Source organism: Amphiprion ocellaris, chromosome 14 (assembly GCF_022539595.1).
Source record: "Amphiprion ocellaris isolate individual 3 ecotype Okinawa chromosome 14, ASM2253959v1, whole genome shotgun sequence".
Lineage (NCBI taxonomy): Eukaryota > Metazoa > Chordata > Actinopteri > Pomacentridae > Amphiprion > Amphiprion ocellaris.
Window position 1 is genome coordinate 17194245 of NC_072779.1, and position 24313 is coordinate 17218557.

Here is a 24313-nt window from a genome sequence, read left to right on the forward strand (position 1 = left end):
GGAATATATGAGAATGGCCAGAGGCTCTGGATTGTTAGCTAGCTGAGTGAAGCTGCTTTGCTGGACTAGTTTGCAAACCCTTGGGCAGCCAGTCCATGTAAACAGAATATTTATTTAATCGTCTTCTTGGCATGTGGGACTGTTCCAACTCAACTAAAATGCTTCACATGGATTTATTTTACTCCCCCTACTTGCCGAGCCAGGCTTCCGGTCGAGTGTAAACCCTCCTTATCGACTGGTTGGTATATTGATTTAAGGGAGCGTGTCAGCGGAAGATGCTGTTGTTAGCTTGCTGATGAAAACATTTTTGCTACTCGGCTATTCAACATGGATGAGCAATTTGAAATGTGTTGGTTGTGAATGCCGGAAAAAATTGCATTGTTTGTGCGCGTCTTTGTGCTCGGTCCTATCTCGTGACAGCACGTCTTGCCCCATGTAGTGAGTGCTCCCACTGAGCTGTAATAACACACCTCACTGCTGTCTGAAATATTCATAGCCAGGTAAGCCCATCACTCCGAGTCAGTCACATGGATTCCTTATTATCACCCCCTTCTGCTCTCACCCCAGGTCACTTTATTCCACCTGCCTTTTGCTGCATCCCACTCACCTCTCAGCTCTCCGGCTTACACCTTGCACAGCCACCCAATGCTGAGCCCTGAGCACAGAATGCCACTGTGACACTTTTTATTGATTTCTTTTTGTGCGTTGGCTTTCAAACAGGGTTAGCCGCATTCTTTGCAATTCAAGACACATGTTTGCATTTAATCCGCTTTATTGTCAGAGTGTTAAGTTTAAGTGGAAATCTGTGGGAACCTCATTGTACTGTATTTAATGAGTCCTTGCAGCTGCACTCTCACATTCTCAGTATATACACACAGCTATAAGAAAAACCATAATGCTGCGGTGCCTACATGCGGATATTATACTGGAATACCAGATATAAAGTACAATCAGAGAGAACATATTACTAATACGTTCTGTGTATCTGATGGAAAACATAATCTGGTCACAAAAGTACAGTATTTGCTGTTTCGTTGTTGCTCGAAAGAATTTTCAATGAGGGAGAAAGTCATAATCCATAAAACTTTCATGAAACACACTCCATTTTTGGCACTATGTATGGTCTGCATTTTTTGCTGCAAAAGGCATTCAATAAATATGCCTTCTGTAAATACCTTTCAGTATAGTAGTTTTTATTGTTAGTGGCATGGTGCGCCATTCCAGGCCCCAGAATCAAATTACCTACCCGAGCAATCTGACAATGTGGATTTGTGTGGCTGCTCTTCTGTTATATTTCTGACCAGGAGTGTTTGCTGTAGAATTAAACTACATGTTGACATGTGAACAATGTTGTACGGCCTCAGGCTCTATGTATTTAATATAGACACCGTATTTGTTGTTTATTCATTTTTCATGTAGCTTCCTGCTTGCCTGCCACTCTTATTAAATTTTAAAACTAGAATGCATTTCTTTCATAATAATGTGCATGAAAATGGGTATGAATTAATCATCCTTGTTCACGTATCGTTAGGTTAAGTTTTTGTGATTTGATTGTGAGGCTGATGTAGAACAGACACAGCGGACAACAGAGCTGTGTAGGAGGCTTATCCGGAAAAGCTGAGAGCTTAAGGGCAACATAAAACACAGCAAAGCATCCTTTCTCCAATAACATAAAGTAATCCAGAATGTGAAGTCACCCAGATGACTATGACTAAGTCATACTCACTGGATCAGCCAGACCCAGTAGAAACATATTGAAATAATCATGCTGTAGTGCTGCGCTCTCTGAAGAGTCATCACACAAAATCAGTTTGAGCCCATTTGTATTTTAATTGTTTGATTCTGGACCATTGCAGGCGAGTGTTTGAAAGGGCTGACCATTAGAAGCAGGATTAATCAGCTGACCCTTGGTTCTTGATTAATCCAATGCAAGCTCGAAATTAGAAACAACTGAAAGCAAGGGTGAATATCTGACAAACAAATCGCTGCATTCTTTTTTCTTGCAGCTTCTCTGAGAACAAGCAAAGGCATATACTGGTATATTCTTAATAAGGAAGTCTTCCCCAAGTCCCCAATAAGGTCAGGGCTGCATAGTTCCAGCTCTTCCAGCAGGAAAGAGCAGAGCGGCTCCCCGCATAAGCAGCTTTTCTTTGGCAGATAGCACTCATCATTGCTCCACACCTGAGGCCATTCATGGAGGTCAAAGTCAACCTGACGGCCTGATCCAAGCACCGTCAGTGAGGTGCATGCATCATGCACAGTAGAATAGCAGCTTTTTTTCCCCTTCACAGTGTTTGATTTTTTTTTTTTGAAGACTATTTCTTCTAGATATGATTTACTGAGCACTGGTGTTCTTTAACAATTCCAAGACTCGCACACAGACACACTTGGGAGCTTCTTACCACAATCACACTTTCGCTGGAGGGGCTGGGTGTAAAGTGATTTGCTCAAAGGCACATATGGATCTCGACAACTTGAGGGAGGAGTTCAAGTCTAGACCCCAGTGTCTCCTATTATTATTGTTATTATTGCACAGGGCTGTCATCATTTGCAGTGTGTAATCACTTACAAGTGATCTGTGTAGTGTCACACATCCAGCAATGCGGCACAGACCCCTGAGAAAATCAAAGAGCCAGCACTAAAAATAAATCAATCACTGCAAATGTCAAGCCTCCAGGTCATAAGGCTGGTTGCATATACCCTATTTTATCTTGAAGACTTTTGTTGACATTGTTTTGTGCAGGCTGTAGGTCATGCAGAATGAAAGCAGGCACAGAAACAAACAAAGGAACATGTTTATTTTGTGTATTTTAAGGTGAAGAACAACCAAAAAGATTGTTTGAGATACAGCAAATTGAATGGGACGTGTTCATACTTAGATATAAACTCTACCCTCCTGCGCTGACATGAAAATATCTCTTTATTTTCATATTTCATAACCTCAAATTGTTCCTTTTTTTCATCTGTGCCTCTTAACTTGATGGCAGAAAATAGAAGAAAAGCTTTATTTAATGTTTATTCAGTGGGAATGTGAATGTTACCATGTCACTGTCATAAGTACAGTAGAAATAAGGAGCCCAGTAGCACCATGGGAGCCAAATGAGCAGTTTTGAATAAGAAGAGGAGAGAAAAAGACACAACTAGATTAAAAAAAAAGGGGGCCCTGATCATGCTTTTGTTGACTGTTGCATTGAGCCTAACGCAAGGAGGCCATTAAGAATCCAAGTACCCACACAGCGAAGGAACATTAAAGGAAATAGTGAAGCATGAAATAAATGAATACAGCTGGCAATGCCAAGCACACAACTCCACCACGGAATGAGATATTTTGAGCTGAGATGTCTCCGAGTGCATTTTTCAAGAAGTTCAGATTGTGCAGTATACAGAGCTAGCAATGATAAAAATGAAAATATAAAGAAAGCACTGCAACGGTCACCAACCCTGAGATATTGCCATGGAGCTGCTGTTGTGAGGTTTTAGACTCTTTGATTCTGTGGACAGTACACATGCAGGAGGGCCGACAAAGGTGAGAGTTAAGCATCTACAGAGAGATCGGATCTGGAATACAGAAACAACCTTGTGAGGAAAAAAAGCTATTAGAAAGCAGGACTGGGAAGGCGTCTGTATAAAGGAGGTGCAGTGGAGGTAAACACGAACTCAGACATAAAAACATTGAAACCTCAACTCTGTGTTTGTGGGCAGCTGTTGACATATTAATGTTGGCATATTCAAGTCAAATACTTTCACAGAGGGGATTTTGGATGTCCCTTTTTATCACTCGATCAGTCAAAAAACACTGTCAGCATCCAGAAAAATCTAAATTTCTTGACATATTTTTTAGCAGTGGAATGTTCTATAAATAAGGCTGTATATAGTATACGAACAAACTCCTTTGCAAAAACCTTCATAATAAAGAACATTTGAAGATATGTGTAAAACTGTAAAAGAAAAAAAAAGGAAACTTCTATTTATGGGAGGAAATTTAACTAATAGATACAAGCATGAAGCTCCCCCTGCATTTAGACAAACATTTTTTGTTTTACAAGTTTTCAGTTTGAACATGCAAATTAGGTATTATTTTTATAAATGCGTGTTAATCTGCACAAACATCCAATAGATGAAGTGCATTAAAATAAACAACATATTTTGGATATTTCCTTTCCACTTGTCTGAAAGACGACATGTTACAGAAGCAAAATAACTCAAAATCTCAGTCACATGTTCAAAGAAACATGACAATGCCACAGAAAAGAAATCTTTTTTCAGGGCTAGAGTGAAAAGACTAAAGGCATTGAAAAAGAATCCAATGTAGATGTAATGTGAAAGCATCACAGTGTCATAAGCTGGTCTACCCTCTAATAGTGTTCTCTGTTTTACAATATACAGTCACATTTTTAAGCAAAATAACTGTAAATTACATATAACATGATCGGTCTACATCTGTCACTCAATGAGCAGCACTTTTTGAAATGATTTCTTAAAGTGGCAGCACCCTGTGAAGATGAAAAAAAAGTAATAGAATGACCATCCATCCTCCTTGACATTTGTTATTTCAGAAACACTTCGAGGTCCTCTATTACCGCCGTGCAGCCATCATCACACTTTTCTACTGGGTGCACTATGTGCTCTTACTGCAAAACATATGGAAAACTGAGTCATTTCTAAGCTCTTGCCATTTCACCAAAGAATCCAATCTCCATCAGTTGGCTTTTCAGCAATTACTGTAGATAGATGTAATTATAGTGTATAAAATAAGTTCTTTGCAGCAACATATGTGTGGCGGCTTTTGGAAACTACATACATTTGAAAATAACATCTATTTGGAATGTACAAATGTAGAGTTTTTTTTTGTTTTTTGGACACGTTAAGTCAACAAAATACCATTCTAGATTGATTATGTTCATTTAGTCATTTTCTTTTGTTAAATAAGCAATTATTTTGCCGACAAAGTTAGTAAAGGTGAGTTTTTTACCTTGCTAAAATGTTTCACAACTTTTTCTTGGAGGACCTGGAAACCAAAGCCATCCATACAACACCCACACACTAGACCCACACTTTGGAAAAGGTACGTTGACGAGATCCTGGAAAAAATAACGCAAAAATTCACAGACCATCTGAATAAACATGGACGACACTGGCAACATACAAGTAACACACGCAGAAGAAATAAACCGGACCATATTATTTTTGGACATTAACATTCATCACCGACAAGACGGCAGCATAAAAATCACAGTTTGCAGGAAACCCACTCACATGGACCAGTACCTCCTCTGGACATCAGAACACCACATGGCACACAAACTTTCAGTTGTCAGAACACTCTAGGAACAGGTCAGTATCATAGCAGAAGATAAAGACAGTCAGGAGGAGGACAAACACATCAAGAACACACTCACACACTACCAATATCCAAAATGGGCCCTAAACAAAGGGAAACAAGAAGTCAGGAGCAAAGAGAAGAAACAAAAAGAAAGGAAAACACACCCAAAAACTGAACAATAAAAACAGACACCATAATCACCATTCCATATATCTAAGGGATAACAGAACCTATATAGACAATGAAAAAACACAACATCAACACAGCAGTAAAACCACATACCAAACTCTGACAGCTATTAGTTCACCCAAAAGACAAAATAGAAGCGAATAACAAATGTAACGTTCTATATGAAATACTGTGTAGATCAGTACACATTCTAGTTCAGGGGCTTACATTCAGCCTAATTTGATCTCAACTGTGCCGGACCAGTTAAATCAGAGCGTAATAACCTATGAAAAATGACAACTCCAAATTAGTACATCCTGAAAATGTTAACATTTAAGGAATTGTTTGTTTGTTTGTTTTTTTAACTAAATATTATGAGCAACCTGAAATGTAATCTCAACAATGCTATGTCTCTGTTTATCATTTACACATTACGACCTACAGATCACAAAGTGTCTACAAAGGCACAAAACATTTAGTCCTCTGCAACTAAACAATGTAGTATTTTACTTTAAGATCAAAATGACAAAAATCAGACAAAAAACAACAAAAACAGAGACAAAATATTACAAAAATGAGACAAAATGACAAAAACAAGGCACAAAATGACAAAGGTGAGAAACAAAATGACGAAAAAGGAGAAACAACACAAGCAAGGCAAAAAAGAGACAGAACAACAAAAATGAGACAAAAAAATGATAAAAGTGAGTTAAAAATGACAAAAAATAGACAAATGACACAAGTGAGACAAAAGAAAACACAAAATGACAAACATGAGAAACAAAATGACAAAAACATGAGACAGGGCAACAAAAGTCTGACAAAAAATGACAAAAAAACAACAAAAACAACACAAAATATTACAAAAATGAGATACAAAACAACAAAAGAACAATGAGCAATATAGTATTTTACTTTATGATCAAAACAACTTGTCAAGGTGGAGAAAATATTTAAAATTTCTGGTTTTACAAATTTACAATTTGCAGTTAATGTCTTCTCTGTAATTTTTACACTACACCAAGTCATCCTGTGGGCTGGATTGGACCCTCTGGTGTGCCGGTTTTGGCTCGTGGGTTGCATGTTTGACACCCCTGGTGTAGATCATGCAATAAAACATATGTAGGAGAAACAGGAGGAACATTCAGTACAAGAAAAAGGAACACCAGACAGAATGTGAAAAAGAGGCAGCGAGACGACTCACAAGAACAGTAAAAGAAAAAGCCAATCAAGAAAGCAAAACATCAGCCAATACAGACCAAAGCCACAGAAACAGCCATATTATTGACTGGGATGAACATCAGAGATCAACAAGCACAAGAGATGGATAAAAGAGGCCATTGAGATTAGAAAGTGGGCCAATAATTCCATGGACCAGGACAAGGGTGCCTACACCTTCTCACAGCTGGGACTCCCTCCTCCAGAGACCATCGAAGGAGGGCAGCCTGACAGATTCTGACAGATCTGTCAGACTGTGTCACCTGATGAAAAGGACACGTCATCACGTGTCAGATGACGCTCTGAGGAAGTCTGCAGACGTAGCTGAAACATGCCCGCATGGTAAAAAAATTTCCCCCTTACTTTGTCAGCAAAAAAAGACTTGCTAATCTAAAATACCGTGCTGCCACTTTCCAACGTGTGACTTTCATCAAGAAACATAGGTGCTGTAATGCTGTTCCCGTGTAGCAGCAATGTCAGAGCTGTAAGTGTCCAGTGTCACAGATATGAAAAATATGATTACGTCGATAAAAGCACAATACAGATAACACATGTCAGTGTACACTGCAGCAGTGTTGATAAGCTGAGTGGCTCGGAGTATAAAAATGTCCTTTACATATTGGCAGGGCTCAGTCAGCCTGTCACATCAGTGATAAATGTGTGTCTGTGAGAGAGAGTCAGCACAAGAGAAGGGCAGAGCAAGAAGCATATTTTAGCGGGAAGGAACAAAAGAAATCAAACTGTTTCAATAAAGTAAAATTTCCTTTTGAGCCTCTTCATTAAAAATTGACTTCCAATGAACAATGTACTTTTTAATTGTGAACGAACATGTGTTTTAACAGAATAATGACGTCCAAATGAAATTGAATGGTGACTTGAAAGGAGAGGCAAGATAAAAAAAAAAAAGAGTTGCCTCCCATTAGAACAATTGCTAATACCTTTTGAAGAGAATAACATAAGTTCCCCATCGTCTAAGTTGTCAGTTTGAGTCTGAGAGCTGAACAGTGATTGCTGGCTGGAGCTCTCTGGAGGCAGACAGCACCTTTATGGCTGAGAGAGAGAGAGAGAGAAAAAAAAAAAGAAAAGCCATTGAATTGAGGAAAGTGAGGTGAACAGTGAGCAAAGATGAAAGCTGGAGCTAAAGTGGCGCGACTTGCATTTTTGTGACTCAGGGCCTGCACGGTTTAAGAGGATGTCGCCGAACCCAGACACACAGCCCAACGGACACGTGTGCGCTGCAAGCAGTTTGCATTGTGCAGGGAAAAGTGTGTGTACATGCGTAGGCGGAGGCAGATCCGTTGTCATGTGCACTCACCCCACCTTCATCTGCACTTAACTTCTCATTAGAGGCTGGTGTGACCTGAGGCAACAACCTGTGACCAACTAGGCATGGTGTACGGCCGACGCGAGCGGGAGGGGGACACTGGGAGGATGGAGGTGGAGTTGTTTGTGCGACTTCTTGTCACTTGTCAGGTACCGTGGCCACTAGCCTTGAGATACTTGGCTGTTGTCTGAGAGTGCTTTATCATCTTGATAAATGCAGCCTTGGAGCAGTGCACTATCAGCATGCTCAGAGGCATGAGACACACTCTGACTAATGAAAAGAGAAGGTCAAGGAGAGGGAGGGGGATACAGCAAGGGGAACAGGAGAAATGGTGAACAGAGATGTGGATGTAAAAGAATGGGACAACATGTCACACTATTCATGAAAGCTTTGTGTGTGCGCGTGGGAAACAAAATGCTAATTTTCCGAGCTCGCTGTGAAAGCCTGTGTGTTCCCGCCATAGCGTCTTGTATAATGTGTGCACAGTATTTGTTCTGCCTGTGTGTGTGTGTGTGTTGCCTTGTGAATGAATGGTTCAGCGTTTAGTAGTATACGAGCCCAGTGCTCTATTATACCTACAGAGAACTACATCTTAACATATGCCTCTGTGACAGCAAATGGAATATTCTTATCAGGGCAAAATAGTTTCCCACTTCAGCAATAATTTCGTGCTTCACCCTTTCAAAAACAGCCACTGCGACCATATCTGTGGCACCGTGGTTCTAATTACATTTGACAAGAGGGGTTACATTAATTTTCTTGTACCTGTATTGCTGTCCCACGTCCCTTTCTATCTTGAATGTTATTACAGCAGGTATGGAGAATTTCTAGTGCACTGTTAATTTTGGAGTCATCAAAGTGACAGCGCTGAGCTTGGGAATCCTTTCAGGCTCATTACCATAGCCTGCTGAATATTGGCAGGGCCCCGCATGACTGGGCAAACGCTGCTCCAGTCTAGCCGTCAGACAGAAGCAATGATCAGGGGGTTAACAGATGCTGCTCAGTCTTTAGGGTCACATCTACTTTATTCCCACTGTAGGGACTCAGGCAGAGCAGAGTAAGCAGCAACAACCGTTGCTAACACGCAGTTTGTTGTGGTACAAGAAAATGGGTAGCTAAGAGAAATGTTTCCTTCTGCAGCCTGTCTCCCAGCGCTCATCCCCAACAGTTACAAAATCCATAAAGCAGTTTGTGAAATACATAATTTGAGGTCAGAGGTTAGGGGGTGCTTGATATACTCCACTTCCCTTTTCCTCCTGCAGAAAATAGATGTGTACAAAAGGTCTAAAAAAGAACCTGTCCATGGCACAACGGACTTGCTCAGAGGGAGCTCTTTTCCAATACATGGTAATGAGGAATGTGCAATTAACTGGGCTCTGCAAGGAAGAAGAGCACAACAAAAGGAGGAGGGTGGGGAGAATGGAAGACAGCACAATGCTACAAAACTACGCTGAACTGGGCATTGAGATTCGTAAGAGGAAACTTGATATTTATGGGGAACTGGGTCAGTGCTCCGGCAGCAACCAGGATATAGAGTTGATAGGAGCACAAGGCAATCAATAAATTACAGTCAAAACACAAATACTGTATAATAATGGCTTTTCGCAATGGTAGTTGGATTCTTACCATTAAACAGAAAACAAATTATTTACCAGTAAAATCATGTTTTTTTCCCAACAACAACAACATTGTCAGTGCTGCCCCTTCACCAGCAGACGTTACATTCATTATATGAGACACTCTAGTATGCAGTGGTTAGTTATGGCATGAGCGAGACCTGATCACTGAAATAAGTTGTAGGAACTGAGAGTCAGTTATTCTACGTATTATTATTGTCAGCAGCATCACTTTTATATTGCATTGGTTATCATGTGTGTAGCTGTGGTTTATCTGTTTTTAAATCTTTTCACTTCTGTTCTTGTGGTTCTGATGAATGATGTGTCAGAACTGGACACAGATGTAAATACATGCATGTGCAACAGTGACACACAGCAAATACAGTAACATTGTGAAAAGCTTTACATAAAATCTAGGTGAGAAATTTGGTTACTTTCCTCACTCATCACTTGCCAGTGCTGCCTATTAAATATGTAAATGCTACAACAAAAATGATGTTTTAATCTCCAAATGTCAGTTCCAGTGGAGGTAAGATGCATATAAGCTCACAAAATGAGTCGGTTCTGTTTTGGCCTGTATTAGGCTGCATTTCATCATGGTGAATACGGATTATCCATATCTTGAGCTTGTTTATAAATTTTGCACATTGTGATAAAAGATTGTCAATAAAATCAAAATATCTTTTTCTGACAAATGTTTATATTAAATACAGGGTGTTCAGTAAATGCATATTAGTTAGGAACTTCATCCTAAATAAAACGAAGAATTTATTTATAAAAGGAACAGATAAGAAGGATTAAGTTTTAATTTACTTATTCAGTAGGGTGTAGCATTTCATAAGTTTCTCTGCAGTCTTCTGCAAAATGAAGACTTCATGCTTGCGGTTTAATGAAAACACACACACTTTAGTAACAATGCTCATTGTTGTGATTAAATGATATTGACATTGTTAAAAAAAAATCAAATGTCAGTGAGTGTTTCTATGTGAAAATACACAAAAGACAATTATTTTACCATTATGAAAATTGTGTAATCTGTTTCTTTGAATGGTGGTTTTCTGCAGTAAATTGCCTTTTTAAAAAGTCCACAAGTCAAGTCCCAAAAAACACACAAAACAAACAAACAAAAAACTATTGGAGGAAATCAATACTGTTAGAGATTTGTGTCCCTGACAATCTTGAGCTGACAAAATGCACAATTACAGCAACTGTTCTGTTCTCTGTGATCAGACCTCTGTGAATGTTTTCTGTAGTTAAATAAATAAATGGAGCACTCACTTCTCTCCTAATGATACATTTTTTTCAGAAATTCCTAAAAATGGAAGAAGTTCAAACGCCACCAAAACTTTAGAAAACAGGCGGCTGAAAACAACAAACATGAATAATCAGCCGGGAACGGAGCATCAGATAAGGAAATATGCTGTTGCTAACTGTGCTGATTCAGGAGTATATTATTTTTCGACTACAAAGTCTGATTTTATGCCTTCAGTTTCAAAACCCTAAATCTCTCACATTCCATCCAGCAGCTGAAGACTGATTGACATGGCGTAATGCGAGAGAAACATCAGTAAATAACAGTGAACAGATTTCAGGACAGTACTCTAATTGCGATTGTTGGCTGAAAGGGGTCACGCTTCTGAACTGTAAATGCAATGCTGGATGATTAGCCCTGCATGCATTTGCGAGTCGTGTTACTGTGATATTGTTGCTGCCTGTGACTGTAACATGGGCTGTAATTTGTAGGTTGCAATGCTGCGTGGGTAGACACTCATTGATAGCATTTGGCACACAGCCTTGCTTGGATGAAGCACTTAGCCAAGTCAGTCAATCTAAATATCACAGACAGTGTTCTGAGTCAATAGGAGTGGTTTTGTTAGCTGAACATGCAGTATAATAATCAGTCAGTCCTTAGCCATCTAATGAACAGTCATCATAAGATGTTTTTACATAATCCTGCCATCTAAGATTACCTTAATGCTTGTAAAAGCTTGCTGCCGATGTGCGCCTCATTACCTTGGGACATTGGTCATTTCATTTCAAGGGTCTGATTTTCATTAACTGCGCTGCCCCCCTACCCATTAGCAGAATGAAAGCTCGGCTGCAACCATCTGGCTGCCAACTAGACCTTAGGGTTGCTTTATGGCTCCATCGAGCTTCACTAAAGAGAAAGTTGCACTATTACAGCCTTTTTTTTCTGAGTCAGACCAGAGGGAGCACGGGGGGAGTGATGCAAGGACTGTCCCATGCTTGGGGATGTAAGGGGGGAAACTGAGATAAATTTAGAAGAAAATGAGAGATGTTGGTGCAGTGATAGAGGAGACAGAGAAGCAAAGTGAGACAAAGTCAAATGGAACCTGAAAGAGAAGTCAGCATAAAAAAAAAGAAAGGAGAGGAGACAGAGTGAATAAAGGACGGTACAAAATGAGCCTGAGCGTAATGACAATGACATACACGATACTTCTGAAATAAAAGTCTTGTTTATTCCAGACAGTTGAGTCCCAGAGGTGTTGACAGAGAACCGAGATGACTGATGACACACATCCTGTTTACCTTATGGCGGGATATTGCATGTGTAAGACTCAAAGAACAGGTGTACATTTTACTGCTTCCACTGGACAAATTTTATTTTTAGAAGGAGTGGTCTAATTTTGAAATAGCATCTGCTTACACATATTATTTTATTGCCTCCTGTGAAGACGAACTCCACTTTATTTCCAACACCAGTCCCCTCCAGATCTCTATTCTTGTCTTATAATTGTGCCATTTTGCTTCTGTTTTGCGATGTGCTGCACAACACACAGCCTGTGAATGGACGTCCACCTGCTGAATCTTCTGTTCAGGTAACAATACAGCTGCACAGAAAGCCATCTTGAAGAAAAACATATTATTTATTGCTTATTTCTCTCTGTATAATGTGAACTGAATCGCTGTGTTATTGTTCAAGCATGACTTATGCAGAAGTTACTGACTGGATGAACCGAATGTGGGCACATAGCAATTAAATTAGGGTCTAAATTAAGCCTCTTTTGATATAGCATGCTAACATGACCCAGATAAGTAAAGGCGGGCATAATGATAACCAGAGCAGATAGTATCAACTAATGCTTTTTGAACATTTAGGTATCATGAGAGGGAGGCACATTTCAACAGGCTTATCTAACGACTCATTTATGAATTATCACTTCTGTCCCTGGATGATGAGATTACTGATGAAAGACAGTGCGGTTCGTGCTGGCTCTATGATGGCCTAACTTACTCTGATCAACTGCAGTTAAGAAAAATGATTTAACACTTTATTGATCTTTCACTTGCTCCTACTCCACATGGAGGTCAAAGGTCAACTCCAACCACACAGCAGTGGCCGTTAGTGCTTGTAGGAGTTTTGCCTACGCAGGACACAAAAACCAGCTCTTCATGAAGAACTTACTTAATTGCTCATTACACCCTGGCTTTGCCTCTTGCAGCTCCAGTGACCAAATACTGCAGTGACAGATAGCGTATCTCACTGGTTATGGTTTACCTGCAGCAACCAATTTAGAGCTCCTGCCATTCATTAAGGGGAAACATCTCCTGCAGTACTGGGCTGACATACATCACTGGTAAATACTTACAGCCTTGAGACATAAACTGAACCTAGAAAAGGGACCAAACAGTGACCTAAGAGATCTGGAGCATGACATGGTTATTTCCAGCACCTGAGGAAGGTCTCACCTCAGGACCTGTCATGCACAGCAGAGTCTAAGCCTTACTGGGAAGTGGACTGAAAAAAGGAAAAAAAAAAAAAAAATCCACTCAGCTGCAGTCCTGACTCGTGTGTGCACAAAAACCGGTGTGTGCTAAAATTACGGTCAGGAATAAAAAGCACTGCAATTTATATGACTCTTTTTAAGACCCACATTGAACACCTGACCAGCACATTCATTATCAAAATCTCATTTCTACCGAATGCTATTGTATAATTGAACATTCTGTTTCTTTTTAATGTACATTTACATACCCCTCACTCATCCTCAAAGCTTATGAGCCTCTATCACAGCACACTGCACTTTATCATGGGCGATAAATTCCCTGTGAAAATAAATTAATAAATAAAATCTCGTCAGATATGCGCAGCGGATAATGAAGGACCCCTCACATGGTATTCTCAGACTACGTCTACTTCAAGTAGACACTACAGATTTTCTTACATGGTTTATACACACACACACACACACACACACACACACACACACACACACACACACACACATAGGGCTAAATTCTGTGCAAAGCTGTGCATTGTTATTTTTTTGTTTATTATTGTGTTGTCTGTAGTGGCAAAAAGCTGTAAAATATGCACTACAGCCCAAGGCATATTTCCCTTTAGCGACTAGAAAGTATATCTTATCTTACCTTATTACTCACCATTGTATCTTGCAGGAGAAGCAGGGCTGGTTCTCTTCAGCCAGCAGAAGGGAGTTTATGTAAACAAAACAGCTTTTAAACACTATGCTGCACTAAATGGAAGGAGTTGGAAAGAATCTTGGAATGAAAATGTCAATTTTGTATAATATTATAGGCCATGCAAATTGTGTGCTCTGTGTGTGGAAGTGTGTGTGTGTGTGTGTGTGTACATATTGTGGAAAACATTATTTCACCTCACTGAGGCTTCAATAAAGGATGTAATAAAATATAAAAACATACAGTTTGTTGGTGATTTTCATATGTGGCCTTCAACAGCATGACTAGATTGATTTTTAAAAAAAGATTTTGGTGCTCTTGAAGCTGATTGTGACTATGATGTTGGTGAAAATAACTGTTAAATACAACAGATATTTGTCTTGATAGGAAAATGTAAATAGAATCAAGCCAGACTTGGGAGAAAAAACAGAGAGGACAGTGTTCCAACTCCTCCAACTAACTTTGACGCGGCTGTTCCCTCCTCAGACGCTAGGAGCTGTCCACGGTGCTGAAGCCTCGGCTGCCTTCTCTCTCCATGTGCCGACAGCCTCACAGTCAGGAATCGGCTTACTGAGCGTTCAAATTAAACAGGGACCTCCGCATTTCACTTGATTATTCTCGACTGTCTTCACTCTGCTAATTACCGAGGAAGTCCAAGAGCAAACCGTGCGCTCCTGTTCCTACCCTTCAGACGTTAAAACCCTCGCTTTGTTCGCTTTATGTAGATTTTTCTCTCCCCCTCGCTGGAAGTATTCTTTTTTAACACAAGGACGTGCTCTGTATAGCTACGCAAAAAGCGACCTCGACTTTAGTAGATATGTGTATGAGACGAGATTGCCAATTTAAGACCATCTTCGCGGTTTTGGTTCTCACCGCCGCCGTGGTCGAAATCCATGGACAAGGTAAGAAGTTTGTGGAGATTGTTCCGTGCACTTCCTGCTGACAAACTACACAAAGGCGAGGGCAGAGCTCAGTGCTGTGCAATGACATTAGATTCACGATTCTCTGATCTACAAGTGTGAATGTGACGGTGTTAACACAGTTGTTTTTTTAAATCAGGTTTTAGACATGATCGTCAAAATGCGCAAAGCTATGGAAAGAAACAACGTTTTTATGCAAAATGCTGGAGAATTTTAAAAAAAGATAGTATCATTAATTGTCTTCATATATTTCAAACTAATACTTTTGTAACTTCAACAACAACAACAAATAATTAAAACCAAGCAGCAAAACGTACGGAAACTGGTGTCCAAGTGGCTCCAAAATACGCACCGATCAATTAGTTATAGATTCTCACATTATACTACAGGGTAAAATGTGTTTAACAATTTGTTACATAACAATTTGCTGTCAGTCACAACTTACACAATCGCTATAAATTGCTCTAACTGCCATCACACTCACATTTGGCTGCAGAAAACAAGCCCCGGGGAAGAACAATAAACTTAAGACATCCACAAACCAAACACTGTTATGGACCATAGTCCAACCTAATGTGATCCATTCTCTAACGGGGTGTTTGAGATGTTTATTTATCGACAGAAACCCGGCGTAAACAGTCAGGAAGTGACTTGTTTTGGGCACCGAGGTCTGTGTGACAGACGGTGCCCGGTAATAAGACTCTAATCCTCGGGAATTGCTGAAGATTATTGACCAAGCTGTTTGACACAGTTGAGTGCTTGTGGGAAGCGGCAACGGATTCGTGGCCTTGTCCTAATTATTTCTCCAGTGTGCGTCTACCCCATCTTCATCATTATAGCTATGCTTTCTGTTGGCCTATCTGTGTTTCGGGTTGTCTACACAGTTTTATTATCACTCCTCTGTGGAGGGTGATGCATATCTGCTCTTGGTCAAGTAACAAGGCATGGACATGAGGCACCTCCAAAGTAGTGCAGATACAGTTTGCCCAGTGGATTATGAGCCTTTAAATGAGGTGAACAAATGCATATTTAAATGTATTTCTCTCAGCAGGATTTATGACTGTATAGCAAAAATTGAATTCTGCACCTTCACAGTTTATTTTTTATGTGAGCACCACACATTCATTTCCAGTTAGTGCAAGTAACATAGAACTGAATGCGTCTGTGTCCTCCTCTCAGGAAGCCTTTTATGAAAACTGCCTGTTTCATGTTCAGAACGAATATATTTATGAGGAAAATGTAATTACTAAACAATGTAATAAGTATGAAAATGAATTCACATTGCCTGGGCCGGTACAGTCATTACATCTCCTCCCATTGAAAACTGAGCTGCAATTCTGTTCCAGTACTTGAGACAATATTTTACACTATCAACAAAACATCAACTGATTGTATATCTAGTAGGAAAAAAAGATGCTGCATCATTACAGAATCAAATTTTACAATCTTACAGAAGCAATTTGCAAATCTCATTATTTGTGGCACAGTCCAACACACCTAGATGACAGATACATATCTATATGTAGTGTTTAAATGTTAATTAACTTGAGTAAACACTCAGCAGTGGAACACAGTGCGGTAAAAGAAGTGTGAATTTTTGAGTCTTTTCAGAGTCACAATATTCCAAGAACACACATGCCTTGTTCAATCACTGCCTGGAACTCTAGGGAAAGGAAAAAATGCACAGTGCATTATTTTTTAGAGCAAAAATAAAATTTAACAGCCTCCATTAGTGAATTCTGTGCTGTTGCTTAGCCAGCAAATGTTCCCTCCATAGTAAATTCTCCAAGGTGGGTCATCTCAGTATTTCTAATTCTTGTGGGTCTGATGGTTTGTCATTGCCAGACGGTCTGAATGTATACTCACAGGAATCATTGTTCTTTTTAGTTTAAGAGAGGTGCTAATTTCTCATTTGTGGCATCGCTTTTTTGTTAAGAACTCGCTTCAGTCTCTCACCTAGCAGGGAACACAAACAACCATCCATCTACTTCACTGTCAAATTTTGGGAACAGTGCCATTATTTCCCCATGTGCACAGTGCGCAATCACATTATGGTGTAAAGACAAAAATCATTTTCAGTTAATGATTTCAGTAATAAATTGCATTTATGACTGATGAGCCTAATAAAATAATTGTTAGGCAACAAATTATTCCTTAACTGCTCAGTTATTTGCATATTTTTTTGCCTTTTCCATGCAATTTGCATCGCTCCTTGCAGCTTCTATTTGCAAGACAAGATCCGACTATGTTTGTGATTTGGGATTTCTCCCCATTTAAAACTAAATCTGTACAGCTTCTAATATATTTTTTGTATGTACTTTGTGATTGTTAGAAACTAGTAAGAAAATGCAAAGATTTCTTCTTAACACTCTGCACTGTGTAGATCATATATGCCATGTCTGCAGCATGCATGTATGCTTTTCACTTAGTATGAATGTAGATATCCAGAGTATTGTTCCAAGTGTCTTGATTTCATTGTTGTGGCTTCTAACTTTGCAAGCAGATGGAGTAAAGACTTTTAATAAATTATAGTAATAATTTGATTACATTAATGTCATGGCATTAGCTAATGCTTAAAATTATTCAGAACAAGCTTCAAATGGGCAACTACAAAACATTCAAACGACAAAAGGAGAAGTAAGCACTGGAAAGAAAAATTACCCACCCTGATTAAGTTGACCAAAGTTATGACAAATAAATGTTGTTTTGCAAAGGAACTGCTCGAGCCTCGGGTCCCTTTAATGCTTTCCCATTAATAAGAGGTTATTTGTGTAGAGACGGAGGAGGGATGATTAAAATTCTGATCAGAACCTCTCAGTTATTTATGTACACTTTTAACTGCAAAAACAACAAGAACGATTAAATGGACTGCCCCTAAATCTGTCCTGTGCTTTTCATGAGCCACTTCCATTTAGTTTGTCTTCGAGCATTCACTTGTGTTTCGTAGAAATGGCAACATGACTCACCAGTTCTGAACAGAGTCTGAATGGTTTCCGTACACCTACATATAAAATAAACTGTTTCTTTCTTTTATACTAACCACATAAAAAGTTAAGTGGGTTGTGAAACCACTGGAATACATAATACATAATGAAAATTGTGGAAACTTATATGCTCTTATATACCATCTGTTCCATGTCATAGAATCTGCTTCCCATCATAGGAGTGAACAAATAAATGAATTCATAAATATTAAATGCTAATAAAACAGCACTTCTACATGTAAATTTAAATATACCGTCATAAACCAGTGAGGTATGTGCAGCATGATTAATGCATATAAACAGTACTTTTAAGATGTGATCGCCAAATAGCAAAACATTGTCTGTAGTACTCAGTGGCAGTACTCAAGTACAGATCTCCACTGACAAACTTGGATAGTGACAGCCTGAAGGCAACAGCTTGAACTTGTCCTCAGTGGCATAAATCAAATTTACCCTCTAATATAAAACATGCTATGTGAAGTAACTGTTTTATCCCACTGGGTAAAGTCTGATTTTAAGAAATGTTGGAGCAAAATTTATTGTATACGTTTTTGAGACAATTTACAAGAAACCCAAATGTTGAAACATCCCTAACCACTTTAAAAAGCCAATCGGGTGAATAAGCATTTACTTAAAGCTGGGGTAGGCAGTATTTTTATTTATTTTTTTGGCATCATTTGGCAACCCCGCCCACCCTAAAAAAAATCCATAATACCCTTTTAGCCTGTTGTAATTTCAGTGATCCGAGTAGAAACTAGACTTCTGCACCTTCACTTTAAGGCCTTAGAAAATCTAGCCTTTGATGAGAGATTTTAGCTAAACATGGGACTGCATTGATCAGATAAGATAGCTCAGATAGCAGCAAAGTCCCAAGTGGTACTATTGGTTAGATGATGGACTTTCACTTTGCTGAGTGCTGTTCAAATCCTTGGTGAAATCATGAATACTGACTATAAATTGACCATCTTTGCACATTTGAAGTGCGTGATTGTCTGGTAGGAGGAGCTTAGACTAGAAATGGAAAAGCTGCAGGAGGAATGCTGTATATCTTCAATTTGTGTTTTTTCTGTTTCTACATTTTTTTTTCTAGATTTCCGCCTACTGCAACTTTAAACGGACAAAAGCCATTTTTTTAAATGAAGTAATTACCAACAGATCGTCCCAGTAAGAAATGAATTTTGCAAAGCTTTTCAAACTGATATGTCTAATAAAATCCTGACAGATGTTTAATAGCTAATCCACTGAAGTATTCTTGTTGGCCCTTGTGTGGCGCTTCAAAGTTCGACACAATTTAATGTCATTCAGTTGAGCCTATTATTTTTATGCACACACATTATCTCCTCCCTGTTAACTATGATCTGTAGTGATCTGGGAGTTGGATGAAGGGATGTTTTATGTGTCCAAAAGTTCAGTCAACGAATTGTGATTTCCTCCGGGTTGACAAAAGCTGTCCTTGACATGCCACCATTAGCTTCAAGAATAACAATAAAATCTTTGTTGTCTCACAACATTAAATTATTTGTCGTACATCTTATTGGAGAAAACTGCAGTAGACTGGCAATATCTAACAAAGGTTATTTATGATTTTTTGAGAGCTTAGACTGTGTAACAGTCATTTTAGCATCTAGTTTACATGGACAAACATTCTTCTCACTCCGTTTAGGTCTGTTATCCTAAAATTGATGTATGCAGCCCTTAAAGTGAGGCTAATATTGAAAGAGATGCATATTAGAATTGCACCACTGACAAAAACTGAAATACTGAACTCACAGAAAGGATGAAGTGAATTTGTGTGGGTATGCTTTTGTATTGACACCTGTTACCGCTACAGCAGAATGACGCTCCTTTCATTTCAAACAAGCATTTTGTTGTGTGCTCATTCAACTCAGTGGTAATTTCCACCATTTGTCTCTCTTATGTCACAGGTTACAGAACTAGCTGTTTGAATATCTGTCATTGGGGATATTCAACAAATGTTCATGCAATTTGGCAGGATCATGCCCAACATAGCATAATTCTGCCGCAGGATAGATTGCTGCTTTGAGCAATGTGTTGGGGAAAAAAAAAATCTGAACATCCTATAATTCCAGAGGAGGTAACAGAAATCATTCAACACCTGTTCGTTGGATTGGCAGTTATTAACTTCATCAAGGGCTATTCAGCATCTGTGTGCTGTCATAATTAGTTTAACTTTCCCAAGGCCTGTCAATGGTAAATGAGAGTCATTATGCCAGAATGCCCCTCTTCAAGGCTTGGCGCCTGCCTGCCTCAGTCCCTCTCTGTGCATGTCTCGGTCTCTTTCACTGCCTCCTAGGTGGAGCTCACAGCTTGGCTGAATGCGACTCATTTTCGGCTCTTCATGTGCAAATGCCTCTCTCGCTCCGTGAGAATGTTCTAGCGCATCCTAATTTGACTCATTGCCTCGTATATTTTCTTCCTCAAAAGTGCGGAGCTTTATTTGTCGAAGGCAGGAGACTATTTTTTTCTGGGATCTTTTCGGATTTCATCACTGTTTTGCTTGGAATGCTTCTCTAACAGCTGGTTTTACCCTGTGGAAAAGACACCCCGGTGTTACCACTAAGTCAGGCTGTATCAGTTAAATCTCGCAGAAGGCAACAGTTCAATCTAAGAATTCAGAGGCGTTAAGAATGGGAAATGATTGGACGTGTTGTTTTAAGATTTCCCAATATTCCTACAGTGTGATAACATGCAAATTCATGAAAAGAAATAGAACATTTAGTCACGGTGTAGGGATAGTGAAATAGGCTATACAATCTTCAAATACTCAGCATGTTTCCTGCATTTAAAGTCACATAATGTCAGTGGCTCAGATGAGAAAATGCTTTCAAGTCAGCAACCTTGAATTCACACATTTATGAATATTGAAATAAAATAAAACCAAGACTGAAATCATATATCATCAAAATGTGTACTCAGAAGGTAATTACAGCAATGGCTACTTGGCCATTAAGCAATTAAGCAACAGAACTAGACCAAATACATTATAAGCACTGAACAAAGTCACATTTTAATTTCTGTACAAGGAGGTTATCGTGTCTATGCAGACGTACAATGAGAATACGGCTGCATAATTGAATGATTTTAAAGTAAACACGTTTTGCTCTTTCCACATTGACTCACACTGTTATTGCTTGTAAATTAGAATCCAGTCTTACTCCAGATATTTTAAAAAGAGGCAAAAAAAGACAAAGAGAAGACAATGTGCTGTTTTTTTCTGACAGTATTTCACATTTTGTTTTTAGAATCAGTCTGACAATTTGGATAGACCTGAAATGGGTTCCTGCATTTAGATAATTATGTGAGAGGTTTCTTCAACAGCCTGTGTTTTGTCTCAACACGATCATCTCTTCAGAGATTTGAAGTAACAGGTTTACAATGAAATTGTCAACATGTATCACTGGCAAAGGAGAGAAATTTCCCCTCGGATGGTGGACAGACACTCTGGGACTGGGGCAGCACCTCCAGCAAGGGGAGAGCAACAGACTCAGAAACTGTGCCTTGCTAATTTAGTGGGTGGCGGGGGGATCGTACCCTTCTAGCAAAACTCCAAATGAAGAGATGTCTACCACTTTGTCAAGGCACTATATCGTAAGCTTTCTTTCTACCTGTTTACCTGCTTTGCCATTGGCCTTGTGCCTTATCGATCCCACCAGTTGTCCACTGGAAAAAAAAAAAAAAAAATGTCAGCAGCGTTAGCCTCCCCCAGGCCAAGCCTCCTTTCCGCACCTTTTATGCTCTGCCTGGCCGTGTACGCACCTCCCTAATCAGAACTGGCGTGTTTTGCGGCTGCAGTGGGGATGGCTCTCTGAAACGATTAGGCCTGGGGACAGCTCCAGCTCTCTTCCCCTCTTCTCCACGCCAGATCCCATCTAGAAAGCATTTCATCTGTGGCAGTGGAAAAGGCTTATGTAGGGTCGCAGAGTGCTGTGTGGAAAGTAGCAGGTAATAGGCTGTGTAATGTGTTTGGGGGAGTAGTTTTAGTATTCACAGTTAGTGCTGACCTCTGGCAGGCTGAGCCACCCCCACAGTAATTTCCTCTGAAAAGATGTAATTGAATTCATCAGGATGAGTAAACATATTATAAGTAGCAGAGAAAGATAACAATGTTTTGGATAGATCAAGGAAGGGGATAGTAGCTGCACGAGTAATTGAAAATAGTCCAAGACAAACACGAGCGAAGAAAGTGTGCAGGACATTGGGGGAAAAGTTATTTCATTTATACTTGGAGTTTGTCCGCATTTCATTGTGCTTTCACATCTTTCTTGATTTTATTTCACCCCTCCATATCTGATTTTAGCTACAAGGACCGCCTATTGCAAAGATCAGGCAAAACAATTTTGCAGTGGAAATAACTCCCTCTGTTTGAGTCACAAGCTAAAATTAAGTGACAGGCACACATCTATTTCCAAAATCTTTTGTGCTGCTGACGTCTCCAGTCCAGACAATGCAGACGCAGAACAGAGGGCAGCAATGTGACCACGAGCACCATTCTCTGTAGTGAGATATATTGAAGTAATGCCCCCCAAGGACCCTGTGTATAATTTAGAGGTTCTAACATCGACCGCCATCTTCAAAATATCGAACATTGTCAGTCGAAGCAACTGCAGGGTGGTCAGGCAATTGTCTGTCAGTTACAAACCCTTCGTCTGCCTCCGCTTCTCTCTTGGTGATGGAGAGCCGTCTCATTGTGGCTGCTCTCATCTGTCAGAGCTGTGAGCAGCTTTTTAAAAGAATACTCGTCCTTAAGAATGGATTACTTAGCGGGGAACAGCTGCAGTTCTGTTAGACCACGTCATTGATTGCTCGACTATTGCTTTTAGTGGTAAAAGCTGCTCTTCATTTCTGACATTTCTGTCCCATGTGGTGTGAATTAGACGGAGAAGTGATGTTTCGTAGCTTCCTGCTGGCAGGGGAAAAGCTTTATGGACCAAACAATACTTTTGACAAGAGCGTGATGTGTTCTATTGTTTAATGTCTGTTAATTTTCATATTTCGCCCTGCAGCACAAAGAAAGAGTGATGTCTGAGATATCTCACCTACGGTACTGACATGGAGTTTTGTACAGATATTTATGTTTCTTAGAGGATGGAATCTGCTGAGTTCTTTTGAATTTTCCTGCTGCCATCCTGTGAAACGACGTTTTTAGGCAAATTCCTTGACTATTAAATAGTTTATTTATAGAATTAGTGCAGACATTAGTAGCTTTGTTCCCTGACTTTTCATCTAGCAAAGTACATTTTCTCTGATATACCGTAGTATTTTTTTTAAGTAAATACTTTCAGTATAAGGGACACTCCGGTCAGTCTCAGTTTTAGCTTCTGCCTGAGCTAATTAGCTAATGTTGGTGTTCTAACTTGCCAAACTGCCGTGTGAACATGGTCAGTTTTGCACCTTGTAAACATTAGCACGTCAGAATTGCCACCATGTTGCTATGGTGATGCTAGCATTATGCTAAGAGCCCTGCTTTATATTTAGTCCTGCTGGCTGATTTAACCTGCACCCAAGGGCGGATCTACTGGGGTGGCATAGGGTGGCAACTGCCACCCCTAGAAGATGCCTTGCCACCCCGGCTGCCACCCCAGTTCTGAACGATCTAATTCAAAAATATGTATATGAAAGGTTGTGGCCGGCCGTAAAGAGCGAAATCCAGGAAAGACGAATAACGAGTGAAACTCCGATGTCCGAGTGCTTTCGAATGCACCATGTAGACGTCACGTCCTGTACCGTCTATGCTGCTACAGACACGAGGCGACACGCCCCCCTGAGGGAGCTGCTCTTAGACCTCACTCATGTGGATGACAGCTGGACTTCGGTGTGGCCGGAAAAACGTGACAGTAAGACGCTACTTAGACTGGATTAGGCTACATGGTAATATAACTGTTCACAATGTATTAAATGCTAACAGTGTCGAAATTCACATAAAGTGTTTGCTTGCGAGACGAGCCACGGTTTCCAGTGAGCCTGGGCCTTGCTAATTTTTAATTATGTAGCTAGCTAATGTTAGAGAACAGCCACAGAAGGATGGTGGGGGATCGTCTGTGGAAGTTTTTTTCTCTTATTTTGATAATTACAACCTGTGGTTCTGACAACAGACTGAGTCAAAAGAAATCACACATTCACTAAGACTTTACATGACATTAAAGTGTAACCAAACCCCCAGTCACACCAGGTTTTCATGCACTGTTTGAAAACTACATCCTGCTTGTTTAATGCAGTTTTTTTTTTTTTTTTTAAATAATTTTGGTGTCAAGGTCATAATAACACCAACATTGATGTGTTTCATCATAGTACAGTCATAT

General features: G+C 39.7%; 1 protein-coding gene across 5 annotated transcripts in view; it reads left to right on the forward strand.

Moving 5' to 3' along the window:
• The first annotated feature begins 14599 nt into the window (after window positions 1-14599).
• The window catches only part of LOC111571753 (seizure protein 6 homolog), a 91374-nt gene continuing 81660 nt past the window's right edge, over window positions 14600-24313 (forward strand). The window contains exon 1 of one of the 5 annotated variants that reach the window (XM_055017409.1): window positions 14600-14991. Coding sequence is in view for 2 of the 5 variants with exons in the window: in XM_023275067.3 (XP_023130835.2) it covers window positions 14907-14991 (85 nt within the window). In the remaining 3 variants the exon portion in view is untranslated. Of the gene's footprint in view, window positions 14992-23721; window positions 23883-24313 lie in introns of those variants that run through there. The other 4 variants (XM_023275067.3, XM_023275068.3, XM_055017408.1 and 1 more) reach the window with 4 other exon arrangements.